The sequence below is a fragment of the Mizuhopecten yessoensis genome, unplaced genomic scaffold, assembly GCF_002113885.1.
Source record: "Mizuhopecten yessoensis strain PY_sf001 unplaced genomic scaffold, ASM211388v2 scaffold6443, whole genome shotgun sequence".
Taxonomy (NCBI): domain Eukaryota; kingdom Metazoa; phylum Mollusca; class Bivalvia; order Pectinida; family Pectinidae; genus Mizuhopecten; species Mizuhopecten yessoensis.
Genome location: NW_018406552.1, coordinates 931632 through 955680, shown reverse-complemented (window position 1 = coordinate 955680; position 24049 = coordinate 931632). Strand labels below are relative to the sequence as shown.

Sequence of the window (24049 nt, the reverse complement as noted above, 5' to 3'; positions counted from 1 at the left end):
GATGTGTTTACGGTATTTATGGTGTTGTTGTTGAGGTATGGTGGCGGTGTTTGTGGTGTTGGTGGTGGGGTATGGTGGCGGTGTTTGTGGTGTTGGTGGTGGGGTATGGTGGCGGTGTTTGTGGTGTTGGTGGTGGGGTATGGTGGCGGTGTTTGTGGTGTTGGTGGTGGGGTATGGTGGCGGTGTTTGTGGTGTTGGTGGTGGGGTATGGTGGCGGTGTTTGTGGTGTTGGTGGTGGGGTATGGTGGCGGTGTTTATGGTGTTGGTGGTGGAGTGTGATTGCAGTATTAATTGTGTTGGTTGTGGGATGTGTTAGTTGTATTTGTGGTGTTGGTTGTGGGATGTGTTGGCTGTATTTGTGGTGTTTGGTGGTTGGGTGTTTGTGGTGTTGGTGATAGGATGTTGTGGCGGTGTTTGTGGTGTTGGTGGTATGATATGGTGGTGGTATTTGTGGTGTTTGTGGTTCGGTGTGGTGGCGGTATTTGTGGTGTTAGTGGTATGATATGGTGGCGGTATTTGTGGCGTTGATGGTGATTTTGGTGTTGGTGGTGGGATGTGGTGGGATGTGGGATGTGGTGGGATGTGGTGGTGTTTGTTATTGTGGTGACGGCGGTGATAGTAGTTAGAGTAATTTGTATGTGTGGTTGTGGTGGTGGTGTTTGTGGTGATTGTGGTAATGGTAGTGGTAGTTGTAGTCGTTGGTGGGGTGATATGTGATGGTTGTATTTATAGTAGAGGTATTTACCAGTAGTTGTAGTCGTCGGTATGGTGGTGGTGGTGGTGGTAGTTGTCGTCTCCTCCTCAGTGGTCGTAGTAGTGTAAAACTCGGTGGTCGTCTCTTCCTCATCGGCCCGACACAGGGCACAACATGTCTCCTGTTCCGTGTAACAATTCTCCTCCCGACACGTTCCTATCTTGTCCCCGAACTCACAATCTGTAAAATACAAACACTCCAAAAAATTATCTAACCTTGGTAGCACGAACTTTTATAATAAATTCTTCAGTCGATGGCAAGCTACCTTTATTTGCATTGTCACAATTTAAATTTAAATTTGTATAATTTGGAAATACATTCCAAATAACGATAGTTGAAATTTTACGAGGTTAAAATAAACTTGGAGGTGCAGACTTACTAGCTATTTTGGTTCTTAACCTGTTGCATTTGGCACAGCACGCTCGCTCCAGAGATTGCTGGTAACAGTTGTATGGTTCAAGGTCGATTTCACCGCATGTTCTACCAAACCTTAACACGGGCTGGTCACCGAACACACAGTTACCTACGTAGTAATACAATGTACAGAATGCGTAATACACAGTTACCTAGGTAGTAATACAATGTACAGAAGGCGTAATACACTGTTATCTAGGTAGTAATTCAATGTACAGAATGCGTAATATACAGTTACCTATGTAGTAATACAATGTACAGAATGCGTAATATACAGTTATCTAGGTAGTAATGCAATGTACAGAAGGCGTAATACACAGTTACCTAGGTAGTCATACAATATACAGAATGCGTAATACACAGTTATCTAGGTAGTAATACAATGTACAGAATGCGTAATATACAGTTACCTATGTAGTAATACAATGTACAGAATGCGTAATATACAGTTATCTAGGTAGTAATGCAATGTACAGAAGGCGTAATACACAGTTACCTAGGTAGTCATACAATGTACAGAAGGCGTAATACACTGTTACCTAGGTAGTAATACAATGTACAGAATGCCTAATACACAGTTACCTAGGTAGTAATACAATATACAGAATGAGTAATACACAGTTATCTAGGTAGTAATACAATGTACAGAAGGCGTAATACACAGTTATCTTGGTAGTAATACAATGTACAGAAGGCGTAATATACAGTTACATAGGTAGTAATACAATGTACAGAAGGCGTAATACACAGTTACCTAGGTAGTAATACAATGTACAGAATGCGTAATATACAGTTACCTAGGTAGTAATACAATGTACAGAAAGCGTAATATACAGTTATCTAGGTGGTAATACAATGTACAGAATGCGTAATACACCGTTACCTAGGTAGTAATACAATGTACAGAAGGCGTAGTACACCGTTACCTAGGTAGTAATAAAATGTACAGAAGGCGTAGTACACCGTTACCTAGGTAGTAATAAAATGTACAGAAGGCGTAGTACACCGTTACCTAGGTAGTAATATAATGTACAGAAGGCGTAGTACGACGTTACCTAGGTAGTAATATAATGTACAGAATGCGTAATACACAGTTACTTAGGTAATTACTGAAATATACAGAAGAAGTAATTCATGATTACCTAAGCAACGCTACAATTTACATACAGTAACACTGTCTTCTAGGTAACGCCACAGTTGATATAAGCAGTGCCACAGTTTCCTAGGCAACGCTACGAATTACATTTTGTGACAGCTTCCTATGTAACGCTTTGACAGTTGCCTAGGTAACGCTTCAATTAATTGTGACAGTCACATAGGTTACGCTACCATTTACAAAGAAGACAAAGTTTTCCAATGCACAATACTATTTATATCCAATAATGCTCATGCAGTTGCCTAGGCAACGATACAAACAGATTCAGTATCACTATCAGTTTATGGTCAACTACTTCTAAAATATCAAAAGTCCCATATTACATTTTCTTTCTTAGAGACTTATTAATATACAGAAGTTATATGACTTGGGTTTCATGAAATCTTCACTTTAAAAAGCTTCGTTTTATTAAGTTGACAAAAAATATAAATTAATGCAAGGGACGATTTGTGACACATGTACCCAAATAGGTATGGACGAATACTGTTTATTAATGCTGTGTTGTTGACGACATGGTGTAAGTGCTGGGTTATCTGACATTATTATGACCTACCTACAGCTGCCGGGGCTGTTACGTCTGCTTCACACACGCCTTGGTTACATTTCTGACAAAATCATGAATTACAAGTGAATTTTAATCAAACTTAGAACTGTTAATCAAAGGCGAACAAATACATTCATCCAAACACCAATTGAAAATAATGTACACAAAGTATGCAACTATAAGGTGAAAACAAAAGTAGTCATGTAATTATATAAATGTCTGTTGGTAATATTTTCGGCAGTGTCCAGTTCTAACAATTTCTATCCGTAACTGGGCCCGTTATCAATGTCCCCTAACTATCACTGCAGCCGCAAATGAATTAAGCATTGCACGTGATATTTACGGGCGTAAAAGTATGAACCAATCAAAGGCAAGGACAGTCATCTTGAATCCCGAAACTTAAAAGTTGACTGCTTTGTATAATAAGGATATCCCTTAAATCTCCGACGAAGTTTAAATTTTTTAATCCTGAAACTTAAAGCTGTTGAAAATGTTTGTCGCTCTCCCCTTGTCTCTCATAAATTTGCATTGAAATCGGTGAGATATTTCAGAAGAACTAGTTGTCTTGTAATTGCCTCAAATGGCAAAATCAGGCAACAATGGTGAAAAGAGTCGAAACTGTAAACTCATTGCAGATTGCGCAGTTACATGATACACTTGTCAAGCGTGGAAAGTTACGTTGAAATTAGTCTGTTAGTCTAGAAGAAATCATCCGGGCGTTTTTGGTCAGTGGGATGAACGGACGACTTATCTTGATTTGGATGATTAAGGTGGGAGGCTGATTAAGACAAAACGTTCTTAAAATGAATAAGAATGCAGTTGATTTACAACCGCAAATATAAGTCTCAGTTGAATTTAAGAGGAAAACAAAATTCAGTAACACATTATAATTTTTCACTCAAGCGTTAAAATGTGTCTGTGCTTCGTAAAATATAGCATACCGAATGATTTCCACATAGGGTACCGTCTGCCGGAAGCAGAAGTGCGCATGAACCAGTTTCCGGAACAAAGCATGGCATCCCGCGGCAAATAGTTGAGTAGTCCATGATGAGGTCCTGTTAGTAAATCAGAATGTTTAATTAATGTTCTGGGTAAATGTACCTTGAAATATGAATCTTTTAGTACATATATTGGTATATACAGACCATTTTGTGGTTAAGGTTCCCCCTGTACATACGACCACGTTTAAAGGATTCTGATAATACGAAAAATGTGTGTCCTTACAGCGAGGAACTATATAAAAACATGTTGTTGAAAGATACTTAACTCGTAATTGAAAAATATATTATTTTTTTCTTCATTAATCTGTATATATATTTGGAAATCAGAAATGATCAAAATAAGATGAGGTGATATTGTTAGTATTGGTAAAAGTATAGCACATTATATAAACACAAGGACAGATCACAGGACACCATCAGTGCCTATTGGTGAAATTCTCAGTTCAGTCAAAACCAGCTAGACTTTATCATGACGATGAATACCCAGATCACAGGGTTTTGTTAGCATTGTTTGGAGGATAAATTGTGAGTGTTTTGGTACAAAAATGCTCCTCCAACATATAACTAATTGCAACCAGATCCTGTGACCAGACAGCTTCATGTTGAACGCCTTTTTGATTGATTGATTGATTGATTGGTCTTCACGTCCATATTCCGGTAATTTATCGAACGGAGCCTAACACAACAAACACTATGTATTATTACGGTAGTTCTTTACCCGACAGACATAGGAGTTTTGACCGTTGGTCAGTCTGCACTGTTGGTCAGCACCGTACGTGTCACCAGGTAACTCCCGGAGGTATTCGTGCAGGTTCTCGGGATACTGGTTTCCATACGAGTCCACCAGACAGTTACTGTACATAGACGTAGTCATGGTTACAACAGCACATCGTTCACAGAAATCTACAAGAGCTCAAATTATATCTAGTAGGTGTTGGACTTTTAACAACCCGTTGAGTTATACAGGATCACAGAATTATGAAATGGATGCAGCTTAACGCTTGAATAATGCGGACAAGTCCCCAAAAGACTATATAAAGGCATGGGAAGAGAAAGGGTACCGAGATACGTGAAAGTCAAAGATACCACGAAAAGATGGCACTCACGACTCAAACATTTTCATATTGACACAGATTTTGGTTTATTACATCTTTTCATCCATTTTGAAAGTTGTTTACGCCTTTATTTTTGTGTAAGTTTAAATTGCTCTTATTCCATCAGCATCTTTTTTGAGGCACGATGGGATTGGCATCACCGAGACGACTATACGATCACCTGATCTCTGTGCACTTCATTTTATTATATTAAAATAATTACACTTTGATTTTAAACTTTAATCACATACGTTTGAAGCTCCCCGATGTATTCCTTGAAGTAGCTGATGGAACACGGAGAAAACTGCCAAAGGTTTCTAGCTCGAGCTTCATCCGGCGGAAAGCGGAACCTGGGCGTCATCATGTTCAGCTTAGTCGACAGACAGAAGTTTCCGTCTAGGTCGAGTCTTGCTCCAAGACTACAACACAACACTGATCACTCAACACAAACGTGGTCATTAAAACCCTAGTCAGTGTATAACACTTCAAAATCAATTGTTTGTCTCTAGTTATATTTAACGCCTTAATTGCCTAAAAGCTTTTCCGTATAAATGTTATGTAACTTCTTTCATGTTATTATAACGTCACGTGCTTTTCTTTATGGATTTCACGTCATATTGTCTTCCGAAACACTTTTACGTTGCATGATTTTGCGGATTAGTTATATGTCACGTGCTTTTTCCATATAGATATGACATCGCGTGCTTTTCTCAATAATGTATAAGTTACAAACTTTTCCCGGGTAACTCTTATGTCACATGCTTTTCTAAATAACTGCAACATAATTCCGTAAAACTTTTATGCAACAAACTTTTCTGTATACCTGTTACGTCACATATTTTTCTGTAGAACTGTTACGTCACACACTCTTTTGTAAAAATGTAACGTCACATACTTTCCCGAACACTTTTTAGAACCGTTACGTCACATTTTTTTCCATAGAGCTGTTACTCACATATTTTTCTGTAGAATTGTTACGTCACATATTTTTCTGTAGAACTGTTACGTCACATACTTTCCCGTACACCTTTTTTCTACAGAGCTGTTACTCACATACTTTTCTGTAAAACTGTTACGTCGCAAACTTTTGTGCAGAACTATTACGTCACATACTTTTCTGTAAAGTTATTACGTCACATTCTTTTCCGTACTCTTTGAAGAGCTGTTACGTCGTTTGTGTATCGAATGAATGGTGTTTCAACTTTACCAGCTGGTTTCGTGCATAGTTTCCGTTTGACGCGTTGTGGCGTATCGAGAGAGGTAAGTTATATGATGTATATCAAAGATAAATGTATACCAGGCAATGAATTATTTTAGTAACTTGAAAAGATTTGTCGTTACAATATAAACATACCTATATTTGTCCTGTTTGTCAGGACTTGACGGTACACGTGCTTTACCTATTCCCTGCGTGGGTACGTACCCTACTGATAGTGCGCACGTATATCACACCTACCTACGACCTATTTCCTGTCCGAAGAAGCCCACGGTCCGGGTGTCGTACGTATCCTCAACAACAGATATGGGGGAAAATTTGCAGATGGAGTCCGGGAATGATAAACCTGTAACCATCGAAAAAATTGAACTCTGTAGCGCTAACAAATACGTATGATGACGTCATAGGAGGTTATACTCGCGATGGGAACATTTGCTAAGTATCGTTCATATTTCAGCGAATATTGTACAACACAACCAAGGCATACAACAAAGTGTTCGTACTAAGAAGCAACATAGTATTATATTGATGTGATGTGTACTTCTTACCTTTGTAGTAAGCAGTTCCGCCGTAAGTCAGATTGTACCTGAGAAGTACAAATGGAAAGCAATTAAAATGAATGATAACTGCAGTAGCAGACGCGAATTATGAAAATTGTTGTACATTTCACTTCAAGTCTATTATTGTTCTCAGAATCCAGCTCTATCCCGATCCTCTCAGCAGTACAGGCCGGACTCACGACTTATTACATGCGGGACTTATGCAGGTCTAGGAATAGTAAGTATAAATTACATACATAATTGATTTTTCTCTCTATATAAATAGCCAGTTTTCAGGCCAATGCAATACAATGTGTATTTCACATTGTGACAATACACGATGCTTTTTCACCCCAGTTGTCGGAACTCGTTTTCATATACTGTAGTTCATATATATATAGTTCATATAGCGATGACGCCGATTGAAAGGTGTGAGCTTCTTGTGGCGCGTTTGAATATATGTTAAAATACTTGTTTTCGCTGGAACCCATCGTTTGTTATCAAACATATATAGGTTACGAATAACCGCTAGGTAACGTGACGTTATTAGTCCGTTCACGACGTCGTATTATCCTCATTTGTTGTTCGGTTCGGAACCAAATTGAATAAAGTTTTTTCCAATAATATGGTTTGTAATAGAAACAGCATCATAGTGTTCATCTGACGTGTCAGATTGCACTCGTTTATTGTGCGAACGGATACATTTCATTCGAGCTAAAGCTCCGTGAAATATATCCATACACGCAATGCAGCTGACATGTCAAATGATTACCAGTTACATAAAAAAAAATCAAAAACCAATCAAATACTCACATGACCTACTCTAGTGACTAAAACGATTACCATGGTAACGTGTGATTTACCAGTCAAACTGTCATGGTAACGAAAGACCTATTAACCACGTGACCTACCCCGTGAAGAGTACGATGTGGTCGAAGGGCGTGAGGATAGTGTCGTTGACCCAGCCCTGGAAATCCTCTAATACTGCGGAGGCGTCCACCATGTCCCTCAGTGACCCGCCCACTGGCTCCTCGCGCCGACCCTCCGTCCAGTACGCCGCCGTGGCATTCTGTCATAACCAATAGTTCACTTACAGTGACATTTCGTTATACTGACATAATTTGTCCCGCAAAACGTTGGCGTTGTTAAGGGGATTGGCAGCTCAATTATCGCGGAAACCTATTAACGGATTCTTAGAAAAAGGTGAACCCTCGAATAATGTTGGCGGTAAGTTATATTCGATTTTAACACATTTATTGTCCTAATCTGAGTAGAGAATTATGTGCAAGCTATGTTATAACTTAACAGAGCTTTTCCTCTAAACACAAAAATATACTTGACAGCATTTAGCCAGGAGTATACATGTATCTGATGAAGATAACAAGACGTATTAACGTAAGTGAACGTAAGTTATGAAGCGTCTCAAACTCTTAAGTCTGTCTGCGGTACAGGACATTAATAAACCAATTATTTTACCTATCACAACACTATGAAACAAGATTGATTCAGATTGTTTTATTCCTTGTGTAACACACATCGGAGAGTAGACATACAAATAGTACAGTATATTACAAATTAACAATGATACATGTATACAATGATATTCATTAATCGTGCAGTACTTCAAAATGACATATAATAAGAGACAGCATTTTACACTGCAATACACCAACATCGTAAGGTTCCGATACATAGCAAGCATAACAATAGTAGAACTTTCAATGACGTACGTTACAGGTAATGATAACTGGATTAATATAGTTACATACATTTTATCGCACATATGTCACGAATAAATACTCTCTAGTAGAACAGTAAAAAAAAACACAATAAAATACACTGCCATAGTGTAATAAATACGATGTTACACCTGACGTTAGTGACAGTGATATTACGATATAGAAAATACTCGTCGATGTTTCGAAGTTGTTAATTATGATTAATTTACCATATAATTTATATCACATAGGAAAGGAAATGAACGGGCACAATCACCTTTTTTTTTTACACAATATACACATAATACAAATATCTTAACAAATATGGTATACTGAAATGAACATTTACAGGAAAAATGAGATAAGTATTATAAGGACACCAGGGTAGTGATGATTGGTTTACCTTAGCGATGATAAGCCCGCCAAACTCTAGCTTTATCCTGACGTCAGAGTCTACAATTCCTTCGTAACGCGCATTCGTCTACAAACAAAGCATGTACATCATTACTTTTACTCTCATTTCAATTCTTAAATAAAAATAGATATTGCATAAAAGTTATTTGATTATAATCGTGTATGATATTAACAGAATAATTCCCTATGGAGAGGTATAAGTATGTTGACTCAAACACATGAGATGAAATATTGAAGAAAATCCCCAGATTAACCGAGGGGTTTTCTTCGATATATTGAGATTTATATCACTTTATCTATGCCTCATTTCCAGGGATATACGTATAACTTATTGTGGGTTTTTTCTTCAACGCATATTGTGACGTCACAGTCGCTGTGCTATTTATTTGTGACATCACATAAGTCATCCAGACTTTTGGGTCAGATTAATATAATCTTTCCCCACCTTTGAGGTAATACAGAAAAATATTAACCCAATGGGTAATATTCCTTAATGTCTAGCACGAGGTTTTGTCTTGCATGTGACGGAAAAGGGCAAAGTTATTGTATCCGATTGCACTACCCCAAACAAATTCATCAACATCCGGATAAATGAGGAGTGTAAGGTTTTATCATTGTGAACATTACTTTGTGTTATAATAATAATGTGACTTTTGTACAATTATACTATTGTAATCATTACTATATAAGTTTAACTATGCGGTACACTTCGATATTTTGCGGAAATCAGCCTTCCCGCACCAAACAGGAAGTGGAACACTACATCTTTCCTGAGCTCAAGTGTCCGAAAATCATTATTTCCGATAGCTGATTGAATAACGATGTTCCATAAAATTCTTGTAAACCCATGGCCACAGCATAACTTGTGTATGTTGTTATTGCATATGTTCTTGATTCCATTCCTCCTCCTATGCTGTTTTGGGCATTAGCAAGGCTATTAGTTAAGGCTAAATGGGACTTTTTATTAAAGAAGATTGTCAAACCAATTCAAGTAACTGTAAACTATTGGTAAGTAGTAATAATATACATGTACGTCATTGTAGAAGTCGCTGGACTGAGAATATTTTTCTTGTTTCTCATAATGAATATTCAAAAAGAAAAGGGATTGCGTTTTTAGTATACATTTATACTTACCCTATTGAAGACAAATGAGTAGTAGCGCGTGATATTCTGCTCTGTGGCCTTCTCACGTTCCTGTCTCGTGGCGTCCGGTAGGTTGGTAAGTTTGTAAAACCTATTAAATCGACATATTTGTACAAACAAACACAAAAGGGTCACACCTATGGACTTTGCGCACATTTCGTCTTAATTTTGTTTATTTGGTTCCAGCTTGATATAAGGATTAATAACCTGCTTTTCATAATTAAATTCATACATACGATAAAAAATTCTCGAATTTTCAAAAATTAATAACTACAGTGTGTATTTTGTATTGTATTCATGCTCACGATTAAGGCTTTAAACTATCGCGGCAGCCAATTTACCTCCTCTGCGTATGTCATGCGCGCGTTATATGCTGAAACAGCTTAGGTTATCGTACGCAAAGTGGTACATATGAATTGGGTCTTAATAGATTTGATTGCCGAGATGAAATGGAGCCGATTCTAAGGATGGGTTTACATACCAAGAGTACACAGCAAAGTCCACTACCATCAGAATCTGTAACCGGCTGTAGTCGTCTGCCTGTCGCTTCCTTCTGACGTCCCCAGATTCCTCCTCGGATCCTGCTACCGCATCTTGCAGACAATATCGACATATGTAGGTAATTACATGTATTGGAATAAGATTGCTATAGAGGATGATTGGGTGGATAACGCACTCGCCATCACCAAGGCGGCCGGGGTTCAATTCCCCGATCGGACTTGAAAAGGTATTGGGTCACCTATCCGATCACGTGGGTTTTCTCCAGGAAATCGTATTTCCTCCGACATTAGAACATTCGGGCTAACAAGAGTTATCAATATAAGTTGGAATAACTTGTTCCATCAGTTTTGTAAAATAAATAATGTTTATAAAGAATACCAATAAACTACACAACCGACCCTTGTCAATCCGGAGTTTGGTAATAAAGAAATTTCCCTTTCCGGACGTCAGCGGTGATTCTTGATATAATTATTTTTTGATACGTTTTATCAAAAACATTTATTTACTTTGATTGCTATCGAACATGCCGATATGTTTGATAATTTGATACTTTTGAAGTAATACTTGCAAAATTTGGGAAAAATGAATAAATAAAATATATCCTTTGTCCTTTTTAAAGTGTTTCGTCTGGACACGGCGGATGAAGATAGTTTGATGATCGAGTATTAAGAACAGTGTAAAATATTATCCATTCATATGAACTCGGAGAAAATACCTTAGATATATGTTCTTGTTTTATGGACTCGGAGAGAGTTTGTTAATAAGCTACAAATATGGTGAATATATCAAATATATAATTTATAATAAATATGTAAAAGACGAAAATACCCATGGGCACGACACTTGCTTTATATCATTTCACAGCTGAAAACACACGCAGATTTACGTGATCTATTAATTTTAAATCAAAACCTGTTTGAGTAACACAAATAAAAACTTTTTGTTTTTAGAAATAGCGTAACGATATTTTCCATTTTCAAAACACCGATGTTCATCTTTTATAAAGATTAATGTTTAAATTTGACAGTAGGTTGGATCATCGGAGATTTGCTTCTTCTAAAATACGAGAATCAAAGAATGCTGCCTAGCCGTTACAAGATCGATATCAGTGGTTTACTGGTACCCTGTCATATCCGACTACCATTTGTGTCGGTAAAGACAGGTTGTCGACAGTCTATTTTATCTGAACAAATGATCCAGTCCCTAAATGTCAGTAAATACAGGTTTACTGACATATTGTCTTATCTGAGCAAACGTTTCGGTCTTCGTTGTGTCGGTTTAGACAGGTTAAGTACTGACACACTGTCATATCGGACCAAATGATCCAGGCCCCCTATGATGGTGGTAAAGAGAGGTGGTTTTTTCATAATTTGTTTATCAGGAGATCAGGAACATTTTTAAGTAAGGAAAACTTGTTTTTTATCTTTTCTGTTATCTTTTACATGTATTTTGGGATTTTCAGGTGCATTAAAACGAAACGACCGTTGTATCTTATTGAGTCATTTAATACAAAACATTAGGAAAAGAAATATATATAATACCGACAATCAACTGGAACTGATTCTAACCAATTAACAAATTAAGTCAATATATATATATTTCCATTGAAATGAATATATACAGTTATTACAGCAAAACATATTTTTGAAATTGATTTAAACATTAAATAAGTGAAAGATCGCGCATAACATGTCACGTACTTATTGGGTTCCGACAGGAACAATATACTTACCAACAGATGTAAAAGCATCGCTATTCAACATCAATGGTTGGATTTCCACCATAGAAACCATAACTAATATGTAGATGATACAGATGACTTTATCCTCCATAATCACGTCTTCAATATTTCACAAAACGGAGCCGGTACGGTATCTCCGTACTCAGTGACAACAAAAAAACGATTGTACGGGTGTCAAAAGGTTGATCAGGTTAAATGGAGCAATGCATTAAAGGCACACGTTCTCAGTGAATTCAAGACTCTGACGTTCTTCAATTTTTATTTCATTTGTTGTTCTTGTTTTGTTTTATTTTTGATATTGAATTATTTTTTACAAATGTGCACGTGGACTAAGCTTTCACGTGGTCACTTGTCATAACAAGATTATTTCAAGAAACATTTTTATTTGTTATTAATTGTTTTATAATTTTTACATGTAACGTTAGTTGCTTATTTCATTAAATATTGGTTGTTGTTCCCTTAGGGTCAGCGATAGGTCGTGTGTTATTTCTTTCCAAAATTGATGGCTTGGCGAAGAGTGCTTAACGGTATTAAGCCAAAACTGTTCAAATTAATAATATACCAAGTTATCAAACAATATCCTAACTGCATGTTATTAAGTCTGTAAAGTCTGGGGAAAGTGTCTGATTTGTTTATGTTGTTTGGAAAATGTGCTAGTCTAAAACATATAATGTGCTGATCGTGTCACATTCTAGTGAAATAGCACTATAATTAAATTGATTATTTAAAACTTGAAAAGTCGTCACATGGAATGTACAAAATTATATAAAATAAAATTATATAAAATTATATAAAAAATATATACCAATTACTTCAAACATATTTTATCACCAATTCAAATTAAACAAGGGATTAGGCACAATTTATCACAACTTAATTATCATCGCATACAAATTTACAACGAGAGGTCACAAACTAAAAAAAATTCGAGCGGACAGGATTTACCGTCAATTTAATATTAATACTTACTTACTCAAGACTAAACATTTTAAAACAGACACTGTGCAATACTGCCGAATTTGTATTAATAGAACAAAATAATCGACTTTGTCCCTTTAAACAGGTGCGTTCCGTCTCTAGTTGGTCAGCACTATATGACCAGGATCTTTGTATGAGGATCGGATGTCATGTACAACATACCCCATGCCTAACTGATGCATGTCCATATTTGGTCATTTGACGTTATAAGTGGGGTTAGTGACGCCGAGAACACGGTAACTGCTCCGGGGACCCATGTCATCTGTCAGAGCTGATAGGTCCTACCAGGCACATGGTTGTTGTTGGAAAATAAAATGTCTTCCATCAGCTTGCTTTGTAAGCTTACAGATTTAAATATTTTCCAAAATTCGGAGACTGTCTAAAGTCTAAATTTGTGCATCACATTTACCGTCACCACATCAATATCATCAATAACAAAGTGAAATTATACCCCAACCAATGCATAGTTATAATGAACATAAATACTTCGTGAAATATAGATTTTGCTCAATTCCCGTACTTTTATGTATTTCACCCAAACAGGACAATAGCTCAAGGACTATTGCCCGGCCAGAGACTAAATTGCCTTCAGCTGAGGGAAAGAGTAGGTCCTTTTTTACCCCACGTCGGCGTCATCGGGAAAATATTGCAGACTATTCCATTCTATAGCCTTTACCAGCAAATGTAGGACTTTGGTCATCTGGAAACCTAGATATTATTTATTTTGAAAATAGAAGATATGCTTACCACGTTTTATTTCGGAAAGTTTTTTTCACAAAAGGTATGAAAATCGTCTTTATTATCAAAATGGAAGGATTTCGTTATGTTGAGCTATGAATGAAAACCCTTCCTTTTATACAATCGGACCGCTATATAGTTTTAACGTGGCCTTTCCTCAAAGTGCAACGGCATTGGGTCACCTGCCCGACAACGTGATGAGTGTTTTCCCCGGGTACTCAGTACTTGTAGTTTCCTCTCAAATAAGACCCCGTGTGCGCTAAGGTATTTCCAAATAATATTGTATTAACGTCATTTAGACATTTAATAGACAAATACATTTTTTAACAAATAACCTTTTTTGAAGGGGTAAACGAGATTGAGACCGAACTGTCTACCTGAATGTATCGTCGGTCACATGGTTCTGTACCTGTCTGGCGTCACCTGTTAGACAGGTATATCCTGTTAGTTCTGATACCCTGGGAAAACCTATAAATCGGATATCATGTACGTCCTGACGTGAGAAAGCCATTACATTTATCCTTAATACACAAGTAATTCTTTAGATGTGATACAAAAATAATTCTTCATGTGTGAATCGCCGCAATATTCAACGTTTGTACAATATACATTTCCTCTGTGTGTGAGTCACTATAAGATGAATACATCTTAGCCCCTTGATTTCGCAAAATTTGCGGAATTTAAATTTCGCTCAGTACCGTGAATAGTCTTTACTAATTAACTTACTATTAGGAGGACAATGATGAAAACGTGGGGTTTCTTAATTTTGTCAGTCTGAAAAAACATATAGTATAGCATTATGCTTTAATTACCTACAGCGTGTCTGATTGAATTATATTGGTGACATGACAGCGGGAAACATTGCGTTTGCCTCATGCGCTCGATAATCCCACGTTCGAAGCCTCTGCAAGACTGAAGCAGATGGTTCAATGGCGTGTTAAATTTCGACATAATGATATATTCGATTACCAATATGGTAGGAAAAGGAATGTCCTTGATTAACTTTATGTTTCAAATAATGGATCGTGTTTCCCTGCATAAAAAAGAAGAAGAAATAATTAAATGTATTATGTTGGATTCAGAGAATACTTAGTATTATTACTGAAGAAGAATTCACCTTTTGAAATATTTTTAAATGTCGATATCAAATCATGATATGTTAAGGCGTCTGAAGGATATGGGTTGTGAGGTTTTTAAAATTATAAACAAAATTGCTCCTGAGTATACTCATAACCTTGTAAATATTAAGATGTCTAATCATAACTTCAGGAAAGATGTGCCCAGGGTCAACACTGTGAAGTATGGACATAAATCGTTTGCTTTGAGGCCGCCCGGGTGTGGAACAGTCTCCCAAATGACTTCCGGAAAGTTGAAAACTTCAAAGAATTCCGGAGGCTGGTCCATTCCTGGGATGGCCCCATCTGCCTTTGCAATATCTTCAATGAGTGATACGTTATACTGTGCCCTGGTTACCTCTGCCACCTGACATTTTGAATTGTGTGATACGTTTATTGTCTTATTTCATTTCATTTCTTACATGTTTTAATTCTATTCTGTATTTTTGCAGCATCTTATTTGTATTTTAATTCCATATATTCTAAAATATAAATCTCTACAAAACTTTTGTTAATTGATTTCGGTATCATTTTTTAATTCACACTATAATAGTGTATATTCTGTCAATTTTTATTCTTTGCTATATTAGCATTGTATGTATATTCCACCTCATAGTGTTTTAATCCTAAGTTATTCTTGTGTGATAGTCAAGTATTCATTCACTATTAACTTTGTCTTTTATATACTTATTCTGAATACTATTTATCTGTGATCACATTTAATGCTTTTCATATATTAACACAATTTTTATATATTTATTGTTTCAGAAGGGTCATATCCTGGGGGCCTTTGTAGGTAGGGGACTCCCAATCACTTAGAAACCTGGGATATGGATACTTTCTTTTTCTGTGATAATTATTACTGCTTTTTATTAATTTATGTGATTATCTCCATATACTTGTAATATAATATATTATTGTTATTTTACATATGTTTGTCGCAATAATAGCTCTCAAGAGCTAATGCCCTTGTTTACCTGTATGCGACGTTAAATAAAGTTTCTTGTATCTTGTATAATGGCTTATATGTAGCACCACGGACTTAGATCTAATCTAATTCCGTGGTAGCACCGATTACCGTAAATTACTGAGCGTGACCAGATGACTTGGTAGATTTTCACAAATATGGTTCGATAGTTGTTATTAAGTTAATGGGGCATGACCGATTATATGATATAGTATACCACGGACTTAGATAATACCGTGGATATACAGTGGAGATGTTTTTTGATAGTGCAGCTTGTATTTTTAGAAATCAAAGTAATAATTACTTCATTTTTCTTGGAGTGCCTTTTTTCACACATGAAATGCGTCTTCTGTTGTAAACTGATAAAAATGCTTTGGATATTGAGCTCGATTTTGATGTATAATATTGTTTGTTTTCAAATTAACCTTTTTAGTAGACGTCAATGCCAGCTCTTGACTGAGATTGCTATCCTTTATTCTCGACATTCCTGGGTTAATGATATAAGCGTAGCCCGACCCGTTGGTTTTGAGCGAGTCTTGGCACGCAGATTTAATATCCGGAACGTTCCGTGCCTTTATTAGATACCAAGTCGCATTTCCGCCAAGAAAAAAAAATCGATCGTGATTTGACAGGTAAGCAGACGATCCATTATCTTGTCCTGGACGTACAGTTGGTGTGGTCATGTCTTTCAGCTCAAATACGAAGGGGCGCTTCAAATTCAAATTCCTCTTAACTAGGACTCTGAAAAATGCCAGCAAATCAGTGAAAAGATGAACATCAGTCATCCCCATGCTAGTTTTACGAAGTTTTGCATGGTTCAGCTGTTGTTCAACTTCAAAGAATCGCTATTGTTTATCTCAGTTCACTACTTCAAACGATAGTAATGTTTGAAATAACCATACTAAAATAGTTGAAGGTTATAGATATTTTTTGAAGATTGCATGTTGGATAAGATACCATGTGATTAAAGATATACCCCTATAGAGTGGTTGAGGGTGTGGTGCCAGCCTTACCCTCGTATGAATTCCTAACACCAGTTGCCGGAAATAAACGTAAAATTCACCCACAGGATTTTAGTGACTATTATTATAAAAATACTGTTGAAAATTACACCTATGATAACCCTTTTAAGTGTTTCAAAGCCCAGAATTGTAAAACAGAATAATTTAAAAACACTTTCTTCAATAAGACTAAGTAGCTAGCTATTGACTGGAACCATCTGACAACTCAACGCATACTACCACGGTGGAGAGTTTCAAAGGAACCCTCACCCTTCAGAATGATCAGACTACCTAGCACTCCTCCCCTGATGCGATACATGTCCTTATAATTAGGGACCCTGCACCGTATACCCACAGATACAGATACCCCTACTACTACTATGAGTACTACTAAATTAAGTAACCCCCTCTAGAACAGGAGAAGGCCAGGTGGGGTGGGGTGTAAAAAAACCTGTGCGATAGTCCCCTTGTTTGATGAAATTCTACATGGTTGTAATGAAAGCATGCATGGATTATGTAAATGTCTCTTCTTAGCAAGATTTGAGCTTTGAATTCAAAGCAGTTTTTTGTCAGTTTGGGCACAAACCCTCATATCATGGGTATAATAATCCTGCACATGGGTAATACATGTAGCTCCAAAAGTTTAAAAAAAATGTATGTATTTTAGTTCACTTCATTCCCCATTTTAGTATTAAGAATGTTTACTGTTATCCAAATGCAGTACACTAGCTGAGATTTGAATTAAAGATTTGTAACAGCCTGTACATGTTAATTTTAATTGAGCAGTACAGACATTCCTGTACCACATCATGCATAGGTACAAAAATAAACTGCTCATAGTAAAGTACATTTATGTAGGAAGAACAACTACCAATTCAGGATTATTACCTGCTAAATGAGGGGCTCAATGTGTCCAACCAGTTTGGCACAGATTTGCACTGTTCACTTAATTATTAGTGACCAGGTAGCTCAGTTGATTTCCCATCCTGTGGGGTCTGTGGCCATTACCTAATTTGTTCAGTGTTCATGAGCTTGGCAAGGGGGTATAGTATCTGAACCCACAGGAAGCAGGCTGCTTAACTAACATTTATATAGATAGTGCTTGACCTTTTGTGTACACAAATACACGTGTCTGTGTTTACCCTCGTCTGTGTTAACTGACAGAAGATAAACACTGGATGATAACTTACATAGCATTTTAGTTTACATTACAGTAAGCTAGGTTCATTATAATAGCAGTACAATTTCTGCTATCTCAATGATTTTGCTGTAACAAATTTACAAATGAACATATTTTACAACCTTTATCAGTTCAAGTTTGAAAATAATAAAAAACATATCAGAAGTGATTAGCCTCTTGACAAAAAAATGTGTTAATTTTAAAATAACTAACAAGCAGTTAAATATTGGTCACTTGTGAAAGAAAAGAGTGTAGCAAGATCACAGGAGGATATTGTTTAATTACTCAGAATTTTATGATATGGACCTTTCTGTTTGACTATATAAGATTATAATGCTGGTTGACAACTCAATATGGAGCTGTACTAGTACTGTTGTCATAGGGTATTGAATTCTAGTGAAAATGACGTTCACATGCATTTGAATCTCATTATGCTTCTAATATTTTCTTAGATTTATATCAATTAATGATACATTGAAAAATGGAAATTACCGGTATGTATATATACGATCACTGTATTTAAAGATCGAGCTTACCATTTAGAATAGTTCCGGCCCTGTATCAAATTTTGTTCCTGGCTGATAACTTTGGTATTTATTGACCGATGTACATGCAGCTTGGTCAAGATGTTCAGTTAACAAAAATACACATTGAGGTAAAAAGTCAAGGTAAAAGGTCAAGGTCATTCGGTTCAAAGGTCAGGGTCAAATTTTGCATATTTTCACTGATGAATATTTTGTTATGACATGATGAAGCAAAGTTGATGAGAATTAAACAAGGAGTCAACCTGACCAAATGTCACGGTCATTGGGTCAAAGTTCAAGGTTAAAATTTGTATCTTTTCACTGGTGAACATTTTGTTATGACATGATGACGCAAAGTTGATCAGAATTAAACAAGGAGTCAACCTGACCAAATGTCAAGGTCATTGGGTCAAAGGTCAATGTTAAATTTTGTATCTTTTCACTGGTGAACATTTTGGTATGACACTTTGAAGCAATGTTGCTCAGAATTAAACAAGGAGTCAATTGATCAAAGGTCAAGGTCACTGGGTCAAAGGTCAAGGTAAAATTAAGTATTTTTTTGCTGGTGAATATTTCATTTTGACACTTTAAAGCAATGTTTGTGGGAATTAAACAAGGAGTCACTTAACCAAAGGTAAAGGTCACTGGGTCAAAGGTCACAGTCAAATTGGTATCTTTTCCCTGATGAACATTTTGTTATGACTTTATAAAGCAAAGTTGGTCGGAATTTAACAAAGAGTCAACTGACTTAAGGTCAAGGTCACTCTGTCAAAGGTCAAGGTAAAATTTAGTATTTTTTTGCTGGTGAATATTTCATTATGACACTTTGAAGCAATGTTTGTGGGAATTAAACAATGAGTCACTTAACCAAAGGGCAAGGTCACTGGGTCAAAGGTCAATGTCAAATTTTGTATGTTTTCACTGATGAATATTTTGTTATGACATTATGAAGCAAAGTTGGTCTGAATTTAAAAAGGAGTCAACTGACTTAAGGTCAAGGTCACGTGGTCAATTTCAAGGTCAATTATTGTATCTTTTTACTGATGAACTTTTTTTATGTTATTATGTAGCAAACTTGTTCAGAACTTAACACAGAGTGATCAACTGACCTTAGGTCCAGGTTACGGGGTCCAAAGGGTCAAGGTCAAGTTTTGTATTTTTCACTGATGAACATTTTGTTATGATATTATGAAGCAGAGTTGGTCGGAATTAAAGAATAAGTCAACTGACCAAAGATCAAGGTCACTGGATTAATGGTCAAGGTCATTTGGATCCAAATGGCAAAGACAAAGTGGATCTCTGACTTTGACCCTGGCTCTTGATGGAGGAGGTATATAAGGTGAAATAAAACAAATCAAAGCTAACAAATGAGTATTGTACCGGTATTTACATTTCTGTTTGCCCAGCAAATATGGAGGTGGAAGGAAACAAGACTCACATCTTAGTACATGTAAAATGTATATTTTAAAAAAGATTCTTTTTGAAGTCCAAATGTTAAACGTCAAGCTCAGCTATATGGACAGATTGCTTCTTAATGATTATGGGGGATATATTATAAATTGCCACAAGACGGGGCCCTTACGGACCTGTCAGTGTTCTAGTTACACCTAACTCCTGAAAGGTCTTCTATAATATATATACATCTAACTTTACATTAATATATATCTCTGACATGTAAGAATATCGAAGCACATATATAAATATATATATATGCATTATGGAAAAATAAAACGGTTTTGGGAGCACCCTCAACAAGCTGTTGATTGGAACTTGGTCTTATTTTCTCATCAAATTAACGGTATTTTATATATATTTCAACATGTTTTCTTTCATTCAATTCTTGTTTCAGATTGCGACTGTTGTATGCATCATGAGAATAAGGACCATTTCTGCTACTCTTTCTTCAGCATAAAAAATAATTGTATTGAATTAATCCTACGTTTCAAGCTCAGATCCTTTAGGTAAGTACTGGTCTATTACAGGTACCACTTATGTTCATTAATTGGCTGTTTTAAATACTGATGCCTGTCAAATTTCAAAAGCAAATGACAAATATATATTTTGAACATTTGTATACTATACTGTTCAAGATCTAGACAGAAGAGTAATATTTTTTAAGGTGACTGTATATCTGTAAATATCTAGTTTGGTATTAGGATGATAAAACTATAAATGGATATTGCAATATTGAAAGTATAATTTTAAAACCTGCATTGCAACAAGTTAGTGCAATGTTTTCAAACACTTCAAATCGTACACTTTGCTAATAAAAAAATGATTTAGATAATAACAAAACTGACATTGAAAGAATTTAGGTAAGAAAGACATAAAAAAACCTGGTAGTGATGGAAACTTATATAGAAACTGGGTTGGAAAAGATAGAAATTGGTAGTAAGGAAAAGAAATTGGGTTGAAAAAGACAGAAAAAAATGGAAGTGATGGAAAGAAATTGGATTAGAAAAAAGAGAAAAAAAATGTTAGTGACGGAAGAGATTAAACGAAGGAAATGAGATCTACAAAATGTATAGACAAGAAAAAAAAGAGAAAAAAAAAAGATGCAACAAAGTGGAAAGAAAGGAAAGAATTAAGAAACGTATTCCTCACACTTCTCTGTGTATGATAAAAATGTCAATGTCAATAGAGAAATTGAGGTGTGTGAGATATTTCTATCTTACAGCCCAATTGACCTCATTAATAAGGGGACAATCCCAAAGCTGTAATGAGGAAACTGTCAAGGTGATGAAATTAAAAACTGATATAATAATAGTAGTCATTATTAGTTAGAAAGATTGGATTATTTTCCTTATTTTTTGTCCAAGCCTCAATGAGGTTTTGTCCAATCTGAAAACCCTTCAGGTAGAATTTCTCTATTTGACACCCCTGGGAATAAAACAGAAATAGGAGAGAGGGAAAGAGTAAAAGTAAAGAAGAGAGATAATGTGAAAAGTGATAGAGAAAACTGGACCAAACTTTAAAAAGTCTGATGCAAACACTGACTGTTATTTTGTAATAAAAAAATCTGAATTAATGTTTAAATATTACAATAATTAATAGCAATGAAACAAAAATTGAACAAGATACCAGTGTAATGATGTTAGCAGACTAAAGTAGCGAATGAAATAAATGTACTGTATCCACAGGGGGTGGTAATATTGTGATGGTAGGAGGAATAATTCTTTCCTATATGAACTGGACTTTGACTAAATTGACGGATCAACAATTTTATTATAGTCTGTTCTGAACGAAATTTTTCATACTCTGCTTGAAAAAAAGTTTGGGATATATAGGATTAAACTTGATTATACATGTATGCGTCCATGCGTTCTTATGTCCATCGTCCATGCGTCCATGCGTTCTTATGTCCATCGTCCATGCGTCCATGCGTCCATGCGTTCTTATGTCCATCTGTCCATGCGTCCATGCGTTTTTATGTCCATTTGTCCATGCGTCCATGCGTTCTTATGTCCATGCGTCCATGCTTTCTTATGTCCATCTGTCCATGCGTCCATGCGTCCATGCGTCCATGCATCCATGCGTCCATGCGTCCATGCATCCATGCTTTCTTATGTCCATCGGTCCATGCGTCCATGCGTCCATGCATTCTTATGTCCATCTGTCCATGTCTGTGAGAAACTAATCTGGGCCATAAATCCTGTGTACTTTCATGAAGGATCCAGAGGGGAATGTATTTCACACAATAAATCTAGATCACAGTGACCTATATTTTCTTTTCTACTATGCCATAATCAAACAGGATTTGTTTCCCAGCCCTAGTTTGTTAATTTGTCAATGCAGTTTAACAAAACTTAACGTTCATGTTTTATCTATGGGTGGCAGTGCAGATGTGTCAAGGACGAAAACAAGGTCACAGTGACCTATATTTTCAACTTTGTCCAACAGTAATTAGGAACAACATTTGTTTTTGGGCTATACTTTCTTAAAGTCTTAAGCAGGTTCATGAAACATTATATGATGCAACATCTAACAGATGCAGGTGTGCCTCATACTTTTTTCAGCTCATTATTTGGGGGTGGGGGGTATTGGTTACCTGTGGCATAAAGGTAAATTTAATTTAAAGTTTAGGATTTCATAATGGTAAGGAACATGTCATTAGGTAAAGAATTTAAGAAAAACAAAGTCCTGAATTAGGTAGGGGAAATAGTTTTGCCAACACAAAATGTTCATAGCTGGCAAAGAGAAGATATTTTTGCTGTTTCAAAATTGGTATAAATGATTTTTTATTAACTTTTAATGAAAAAGTCAATAATAGTAGTATATTGATAATGATCTTTTAAAATCTACCAAAGTATGAGACCAAAGGTTAATGATAGTTACAGAATTTAAATGCCCATACCATTATGTTCTTTACACCCTATCTTTTATATCATACGGATCCATCAAGTGGAAATCTTACGCCTTGCGTAGATTTTTCATGCATGCCTGCATAAAGTGACGTCTAGGAGATTGAATTGTAATTTAAAAACTTGAAATAAGATATCAAGGTACAGTGTATAGATGTTATTGAGTTTTGATGGACTTGTCACGATGAGATGATTTCTAAATTTTCTCATGTAAAATAGTGTAAATTGCGGTCATGATTCTGTGTGTATGTAAGTAGTATTTGTAGTATATTGTACTACTGAGAAAAAGAATCAGGTTGTTCTGAAATGTTATTTTTTTTTATTATATCCTAACAATGATGTTAAAGGGGTAGGGTGTTTTAGTGTTCATACTGGAATCAAGGTGTCCGTCTGTGTGCATGTTTATAGATCTATGAAAGTTTATCGAACAATGCAGCTTCACTTTTGACTATTTTTTATGAACTTTGATAAACATAACTGGTTTTACAGGAAGTTACCTGCTTTTAATGGACTTTTTGTTACAAAGATTTTCTTAGGAGTTAGTTCTCTTTTCCAAATATCCTTATATAAGATTTTACCATATTCACTTCTAAATGTACTTATTTTTCGACTGATATTTATGAAACTTTGTCCTCATCTTCATTACCCAGCATAGTTTTATTTGAATTTCCACTATTTCCATAGGAGTTATTTCCCTTTTCCTGATCGTCCGTTAATAAATTTTGTCTAAAATACCGCTACTTCCCTTCTTGAAAGATATTTATGAAACTTGTTCACATGATGAAAAAGCAAGGTAGTTGTGAAATTGTGATTCATTTTGATTTCATTACTTTGATAACAATTTTTCTCTTTCTGAAAATGGATGAACAGTTTTTCTTAAGAACTGTAGTGGGAGAGGAATATTTAGTTAGCCTGTAGCTACAATTTTAATTACTTCTTGACAGATACAT

At 35.9% G+C, this 24049-nt stretch overlaps 1 protein-coding gene across 1 annotated transcript; it reads right to left on the bottom strand.

Annotated features, from left to right (window-relative positions):
* Window positions 1-287: 287 nt before the first annotated feature.
* On the bottom strand, window positions 288-12326 carry LOC110452146. Its single transcript, XM_021500506.1, has 12 exons — window positions 12227-12326; window positions 10475-10586; window positions 9985-10084; window positions 8840-8917; window positions 7630-7787; window positions 6728-6765; window positions 6420-6525; window positions 5215-5382; window positions 4588-4723; window positions 3810-3923; window positions 2878-2929; window positions 288-934 (listed from the first exon to the last, which is right to left on the bottom strand). Exons 1-12 carry the CDS (start codon window positions 12324-12326, stop codon window positions 288-290), a joined length of 1809 nt encoding a protein of 602 aa, XP_021356181.1.
* Between the last annotated feature and the right edge of the window lie 11723 nt (window positions 12327-24049).